Source organism: Protobothrops mucrosquamatus, unplaced genomic scaffold (genome assembly GCF_001527695.2).
Source record: "Protobothrops mucrosquamatus isolate PMUCROS unplaced genomic scaffold, P.Mucros_1.0 scaffold659, whole genome shotgun sequence".
NCBI classification, from domain to species: Eukaryota; Metazoa; Chordata; class Lepidosauria; order Squamata; family Viperidae; genus Protobothrops; species Protobothrops mucrosquamatus.
This window is the reverse complement of record NW_015386948.1, coordinates 1,241,453-1,249,833: the sequence shown is the minus strand read 5'-3', so window position 1 is coordinate 1,249,833 and position 8,381 is coordinate 1,241,453. Positions and strand designations below refer to the sequence as shown.

Genomic DNA, 8,381 nt, shown 5'->3' with positions numbered 1-8,381 from the left:
CCGATGAAATTTTTGAACTACAATGTGATCCAGCTTCAACAAGGACATAAGACGGTTCATGAATATGGTTATTTTTAAGACTGTGGCAGTCTTGATGGTGAACCTAGATAGTATCTTAAAGGGGAAATAACTTTGGAGAATGAATTGGGGCAAGGATTAAACTCTTGTCCCTAACACCAAGAGGCAGTTTGGTGTAGTGGTTAAAGTGCTGGATTAGAAAATGGGGGACTGTGAGTTCTACCCTTCTTTAAGCAAAAAAAACCCCGCTGGACAAGATGGGCCACCTGGTTCAGCATCTCTTTAACATTATCTCTAAACACAATTTTTTTAAAAACGGTTTGTCCATGGATGTCTCTTTGCCTTCTCTGATTGCGGAGTAATTCTTAGCTCTTTTATTGTTCATAAAATGTTGCATTTCTTTTTCTGTGTCAGTTGACAGCCTGCTTTGAAGTCCTTCTTTAAAGATACTTTGTTTTTAACTGATTTAACATTAAAAAAAAATGTAAACATGCGAAGGGACATCAAGATCCAAAGAGAAAATCCTCCAGATTCCTTTTTATGCCCTGAGCACAAATTTAGAGGTGCTTAAGAGTAAGTGGAGTTTAAAAGGGGGTCTTTACTGCCGCCTTTGTGTCACGATCTGTGCGGTGAATCAGCAGCGTTTGATGAACAGCAAGGTGTACATTAAATGTGCTGTACTGTAAATACTGTAGTTTTTAAATCCACTCAGTTTGAAAACGTAAGTCCCTTTTCTCCTTCTGTTTTCCAGCTGCCTTTATAGGAGATATCGCCTTGGATGAAGAGGACCTGAGATTTTTCCAGGTGGACAGGGTTGTGGACCTCACACGGCACACAGTTGTAAGAACTGCTACCAATACTTCAGGTAGGGTTGCTAATCTTCATAATGTTAGCGGTGGAGATACAGGTAGCCCTTGAGTTACGGCCACCATTGAGTGCAAAATTTATGTTGCTAAGTGAAACCTTTGTTAAGTGATTTGGAAACATTTGGATCGTGTGATCCCCCTTGGCGACCTTCTGATGAACAAAGTCAGCGGGGAAGCCAAATTCATTTGACAACCAGGTTCCTAACTTGTCCACTGCAGTGATTCACTTGACAAACTGTGGCTGGAAAGTTCGTAAAACGGGACAAAACTTGCTGAGCAGATGTCCCACTTAACAACAGACATTTGGGGCTCAAGCATGGCCGTAAGCCGAGGACTAACCTGTGTAGAACCTTTGCAGAGAAGGCCTTCGCTGAGGTTCAACCAAAGATGATGAAAGTGAGGAGAAGAATCACTGCAGGAAAGACAAACAGAGTGTGAAAAGGGAGCGTTGCATCCATCATGTTCCTGTGAAAAGAAAAGCAGACATTTGCAGTGCTACTGTTAGCTCAGCTGCTGTTCCTGCGGAGAATGGAAAGCGGGCGCAGTCCTGGCACACGTCCACCGCTAACATTGGCAGGATCCTGGGTCTCCAGGAAGAAGACAAAAGGAGCAAAGATACCTACCATCTTTGAGCAGGGGCAAGTGTTTTTTAGCTGTGTTTTTTTTAGCAGAATGAGGACAAGTATGTGAAGGATTTTTCCCGGGACTAAAGAGATCTCCTTACCATTGACATTTGCTCAACTGTAGATTAACGTCTGCCAAAAAAAAAAATACGTATGTGTACCTATGAGTCATTGTTGACTCCTGGCAACTACCTGGACAGGTCCCCACAGTATTCTGAACAACGTTTTTAGGAAGTGTCTTCTCGCCTTCCTTTTCTTCTTCTTCTTCCTAAGACGGAGAGAGAAAGCCTGGCTCAAAGCCATCCAGCTGGCTTTATGCAGAACCCGTGTTTTCCAGATGTTTAGCCTGGTGCCTTTGTCACTACGTCAAGGTGGCCTTTCCCTGAGAGAAAAGGAGTGAAAAATGACGGGATCCATAGTATTCAAAGCACGCAAATTGGCAATTACACACACGCTCTTCAAGCGTTCAAGGTTGGCCTGTTGTTTGTTTTAACTCACAGATGTTGTGGGCTTTTGAACAAAAGGGACGGTCAGCTTTGTCAGTCTTGAAGGTGATGGTTGGATTGTGGGCAAGCGTGGCCACAAGGTGTTCTGATTTCTTTGTGGACTTCTGGTTGCAGTGATAGGACCAAAAGGGAACCAAGTATAGCAATAGCGCTTAGACTTATAGACCGCTTCATAGTGCTTTACAGCCCTCTCTAAGTGGTTTACAACATCAGCATATTGCCCCCAACAATCTGAGTCAACCTTGAGCCAGTCAGGATCAAACTCCTGGCAGTGAGCAGAGTAAGCCTGCAACACTAATCACAATGGCATTGATCTTCAACCAACACACGCAAAACTCTCCCCCCCATCAGCACCTCACCTTCCAATGACACCTGATGTGACCTCCCCATCACCTCATGGATGCCATCCACACCTGACTCATTGCAAGTCCTTGCCTGACGTAACTCTCACCTGATGTGACTTCCCCGTCACAAGACTTACTGACCACACAAGGCCCTTATAAGCAGAAGAACACTGACACTGACATCCCTTAAACTCCGCTGAAGACGTTACCTAGCCCGGTAATAAAACGTTCGGAAACCAACCCACAAGCTCGGAGAATGAATTTCCACCCTCAGTCCTTCTTGTACATCTATACTTTATGGCTTATCCTCTATAGCCAGGGTGGGCCGTGGAAATGATCTGAGAATTCCAGGCAGACATTCAGACCCTAAAGCTCCATTTTTGCAAGAGCCAAGTGGTAGCTTGCCAGAAATCTGGGCTGTGAAGCATCAGCCTTGGGTTTGAACTGCTTCATTGTTTTCTTCATTCTTGGACATTTAGGGGAGGATCTTCTGCCAGCTACTGCTTTCATAGGCGGTGGCAGCCGTTGGACCAAAGGACTTGGAGAGAAAGACCTTGGCTTGCCTTCCTCAACTCCTCCTTGTTTTAACAAAGCCATGACAAACTTGGGTGAAAACTGTGTTTTCACAGGCAAGTATGCATTGCTTACGAATAAGCTAGCTAGGTTTTATCATATTTTAACAACGATCCACAATAAGAAAAAAAAACAGAAAAAGAAGATGAACAAGAGGAGTCTAAAAAGATAAAGGATGGGCGGGGAAATAAATATACAATACAGAATAATAGAGTTGGGAAATACCTTGGAAGTCTTTTACTGCAATCTAGAGAAAGAACCCTATAGCATTCTGGACAAATATTTATCCAGTCTCTTCTTGACAACCACCAGCGATGGAGCATCCCCCAGCTTCCTGAAGCAAGCCATTCCACTGATTAATTGTTCTCACTGTCAGGAAAGTCCTCCTTGGTGCTAGATTGGATCTCTAATTAATGATCTTCTACCCATTGTTTCTTGTCTTGGCCTCAGGTGCTCCGGGGAATAGGTTGACCCCCGCTTCTCAGTGACAGCCCCTCAAATATTGAACGATTACTATCATGTCACCCCTGGTCCTTCTCTTCATTAGATTACACATACCAAGTTCCCATTCTCAGTTCAGAACTGCAGGAGAAAGGAAGACCAGTTCCTCATCTATAGGCTTTCTGGTTGAAAATGTTGAGTGGCTGGCCTCAACAGCTAGTAAAAGGACAATGAGATCCAGTGTATTGAAGTTTGGACTTAGGAAGAAGGCCATAAACCTCCCCAGAACAAGCTGATCATCAAATGACTTTTGGCAAGATCAGGGGTAGGCAACCTTGGCTCTTTTATGACTCGTGGACTTCAACTCCCAGAATTCCTGAGCCAGCCATGCTGAGGGGAAAGGCAGAGGTTTCCAAGCTGAGCCATGCTGGCTCAGGAATTCTGGGAGTTGAAGTCCACAAGTCATGAAGGGGCCAAAGTTTCCCTCATGCTGGCTCAGGAATTCTGGGAGTTGAAGTCCACGAGTCATAAAAGAGCCAAGGTTGCCTACCCCTCAGCAAGATCAACACAAATTTCTTTTTAGTAGATCTGGGTTCACGCAACTGGTTGAGCCCTGGGGAAGAAGCGGCGCTCACAAATCCCTTGGATTGTTGTCTCGTCACAGGGAAAGGTGCAAACCGCACCAACATCAGACCTGGAAGGCTGCAGAGGAGACGATGGAAACAGGGCTGGGCACGGCCACGGAGTCGGCGGGCTGCCACTTCCCGCCCGGAGAGGGTGTGGCCGGACGGAGTAATTCCGTATGTGATCAGTGGAAATTTCAGCGGTGAGTTGGAATTTGAAGATGAGTTTAAAATGTTCACTCGTGATGGGTTCTGTTTTGACCCAACTCTTTTATATCGCTTCTCTCCATTTCAGGGGTATTATTTGGTGTTTTAAGACTCTTGGCGCGCTTCCAGAGATGTAAATTGTAAGCTGTAAAAAGATGTAACAATCCAATTTTGTTAGCACAATCTTAACATCATTATTTTCTCTTAGTGACTATTCTTGTCTTCTCCCACCGCTGTTCTTTCCTCTTTCCCCATTTGTGCAGAGAGAGAAAAGAGTCATTATAGAAGAAAAAGGCAAAATAACTGCAAATGTCTTTTGCCTGCTAGCATTTGACAGATGCATTGTTACTCCCTGAAAATTAATATTCATATATCAGTGCATAATATATTGGAGTGTTTGCAGCTGGGCCTTCCTCGTTTCTCTTTCTCTCGTTCCCTTTCTTATAGCAATTAAGAAATCATTGAATCCCAATTTGATCTTCTGTTGAGCAGCTATTGAAAAGAGGAAGCAGGCGACAAAAGCCAAGGCTGAAATTGACCCTTTATGCAGCTGTTCCAAACTGAACGTCCTCTTTAGAAATTTCTCTTATTCTGGCCAGAATCTGCAACTGCCATCTCTTTCATTTTTTTTTAATACAACTGTATTTTTCTAGATGGAATTGAAGCTTGAAGGACATTTGTTCATGAGTCTGTGAAATATCTGTTGTGCTTTATAATCTAGTCTTTTATGTACCTGCTCACAATGTCCCTAAGATAGACAGATTGGGGTGGGTTGTCTCAGAAACAGCCGATTCTCGGAACTTTCTGATCATCTTATACAATTCAACTTTAATCCTAAGGCCAGATACAAACAAAATGTTGAATAAAAGTTATAGCCTGCCTGCCTGCCTGCCTGCCTGCCTGCCTGCCTGCCTGCCTGCCTGCCTATCTATCTATCTATCTATCTATCTATCTATCTATCTATCTATCTATCTATCTATCTATCTATCTATATCTACTCTATCTATCTGCCTGCCTGCCTATCTATCTATTTATCTGTCTGTCTGTCTGTCTATCTATATACCTACCTACCTACCTATCACCTCTATCTCTATCTCACTATCATCTATGTATATGTATATGTGAGAAAAACAATACAATGGCGTATAAAAAGAATTAAGAACATAGTTACTGAAACAAATCCAAATAAAATACTATTGTATAAAGTTTCGGTCCTAAGTAATGGTACAACGCATCATACAAACGGTAGCACAAAACGTGGTCACTCAAGAACTTATTTTCAAGTCCTTGCCTGAGAATAGTAGCATTAAATAGAAATCATACTCTCTACCTGGAATATTTTTTTTTCAAAACAGGGTTTTGACCTATTTGAGTTGAAGTCCACAAGTCATAAAAGGGCCGAGTTTGAAGACCCCTGGCCTAGAGTTTCTATTGAACCATCACCATGTGGACATAACTGAAGATGCATGGGGGTGTCTTCATAACAGACCCTTAAAATTGGACTTGAGTTGGGATGCTCTGGGTCTTACCTACCATACAATGCCATTTGAACTTCTCTATCCCAGCACTTGCCTTCTGGAACAATCTCTTCACAGAGGTTCATATGGCCCACAGCCTGATCCAATTAAAATAAACTCTGGCTTTTTCCCCAGGCCATGAGTTAGGATGGGTCATCTGCTAATAGATGATTCAGAGTTTTGCTCCCTTTGGTGGCCCATCTCTTCTTCCTAAGAATCTATGTCATTTGTTTTATGTTCTTGAGAACTGTAGACACAGTGGAAACAGAGCGTGGAGGTCTTTTTCTGTCTCTGACCATTTTGGGGTCTCTTTTTGTTTCTTACAGGCATTCAGCGAGCTATTTTTCGACAGGCCATGCGCCATTGGGAGAAGTATACTTGTGTGACCTTCTTGGAACGAAGCGATGAGGATAGCTACATTGTGTTTACATACAGGCCATGCGGGTAAGCAACAGGAAGACTACGTCATCCAGTTGCAGACCTTCGGTTGCATACAGTCTTCCTCTGGCAAGAAGGAGGAAACCTCAATGTTCTCAAGTCTCAGAGATTGCCAATTGCTTAATACATTGGACCAAAGGTCAAAGACAGTTGATTGCTCATCCAGTGTCTCTTGTGTAGGCATGTTTATGCCGTCAGGATTTCTGGAAGGACATTTCCCAAAACTGAATCAGAGATTGGAATGATTTGAAACCAAGAAGCAGAATCCCAGGAAGAGTAACTTAACCAGTTTTTTTTTTAAATTTGCTCTTGCTTACGTAATAGTCTCTTAACTTTGAGGTTGACTTTAAAAAAAACACAGTCCCCTTGAGCTCTCCATGGCACCGTGTGAAAGTGGTTAGTTGCAACAGATAGAACGTGACGCCATCGTTAGAAAGAAAAGCAAACTTGAAGCAAGCAGCAGATTCCAGTCCTCTTTCATCCTTCCTTCAAGAATAGCAACAGCAATTGCACTTAGACTTATATACCGCTTCATAATGCTTTACAGCACTCTGTAAGTCAGGGGTCTTCAAACTTGGCCCTTTTATGACTTGTGGACTTCAACTCCCAGAATTCCTCAGCCAGGCATGTGTGCCTGGCTGAGGAATTCTGGGAGTTCAAGTCCACAAGTCATAAAAGGGCCAAGTTTGAAGGCCCCTGCTCTTAAATGGTTTACAGAGTCAGCTTGTTGCCCCCAACAATCTGGGACCTCTTTAAAAAAAAAGTTGCTCCATGCATGATAATTGAACTTAGATTTGTGATAGCACTAAATTTACAAATCAAATTATTTGCTTTCTTTTCCTAGCGGAGATTCAAAGGCTCTAAGAGCCATCAATAACATCCTTTAAATTACTTTTATTTTGGAATACACTTTTTAAAACTCACATACATATTTACTTGTATTTATCTTTATTTGGGTGACTTCTCCTGGGGAAGGAAATATGGGAAAGGAGAATGTTTCAAAACTGTGTCCTGTTTTGGTCACCACAATATAAAAAAAAAGATGTTGAGAGTCTGGAAGGAGTACAGATAAGAGCAACAAAGATGATGAGGGGCCTGGAGGTGAAAGCATATGAACAGTGGTTGCAGGGATTGGATGTGTCTAGTCTAGTGAAAAGAAGGACTAGGGGAGATATGATAGCAGTGTTCCAGTATTTGAGGGCCTGCCACAAAGATGAGGGGGGCAAAATATTTTCCAAAGCACCAGAGGACAAGAGAAACAGTGGAAACTAACCAAGGCGAGAAGCAACCTAGAACTAAGGAGAAATTTCCTAATAGTGAGAGCAATCAACCAATGGAACAACTTGCCTTCAGAAGTTGTGGGTGCTCCATCACTGGAGGCTTTCAAGAGGAGACTGGACAGCCACTTGTCTGGAATAGTATAATGTCTAATATTCGAGCAGGGGGTTGAACTAGATGATCTCCAAGGTCTTTCCAACTCTGTTATTCTGTGTTCTAAAATGTTTACTTTTTAGAGCGCAGAAAACCCTAAAGTTTGTTCCATGTTTTTCTGCTGAGACTTCCGTGGTCTTTATACAAGTAATGCATTCAACCTAATGATCAGTTGTGTCCAATACAGGTGCTGTTCCTACGTGGGACGCAGAGGGGGAGGACCCCAGGCTATATCTATTGGGAAAAACTGTGACAAATTTGGCATTGTGGTGCATGAGCTTGGCCACGTCATAGGTTTTTGGCATGAACACACACGTCCAGACCGGGATGCCCACGTGTCCATTTTTCGTGAAAATATCCAGCCAGGTAAAAACCTCCTCCTCCTCCTCCTCCTCCTCCTCCTCCTCCTCCTCCTCCTTCTTCTTTTGCATCCTAAATGAAGCATGAAAACCAGACAGAAGCTCCCAACTTGGGGAACATCCACCCTTTGTAAAATCCGCTTGCACCTGCATCCATTCCCTTCCAAACATCTTTATTTCCTTTCTTGCTAGTTTATTTATTCCCTTTTCCCCAAATGTTTTTTCTCCATGTGCCTGGGGTTTGCATATTCTTCCCAGATGTCTTGCATCCTACCTGAGAGATTGGAAGAATCGAATTTTTGTAGTTGGGAAGAACCCCAAGACTGGCAGAGTGTCAACTGAATTTGCTTATCTAGTTATATATCTACAAGCACCTAGAATTGACTCAGCTTTTCTTTGTTTATCATATTTTAAAACTTCCCATCTCCCTCGCAG

At 42.9% G+C, this 8,381-nt stretch overlaps 1 protein-coding gene across 1 annotated transcript in view; it reads left to right on the top strand.

Moving 5' to 3' along the window:
- Positions 1-220: 220 nt before the first annotated feature.
- The window catches only part of BMP1 (bone morphogenetic protein 1), a 46,211-nt gene continuing 38,050 nt past the window's right edge, over positions 221-8,381 (top strand). The window contains exons 1-5 of the mRNA XM_015817975.1: positions 221-230; positions 770-883; positions 4,036-4,197; positions 6,045-6,162; positions 7,775-7,953. Of these exons, the coding sequence (XP_015673461.1) occupies positions 221-230; positions 770-883; positions 4,036-4,197; positions 6,045-6,162; positions 7,775-7,953 (583 nt within the window). The remainder of the gene's footprint in view (positions 231-769; positions 884-4,035; positions 4,198-6,044; positions 6,163-7,774; positions 7,954-8,381) is intronic.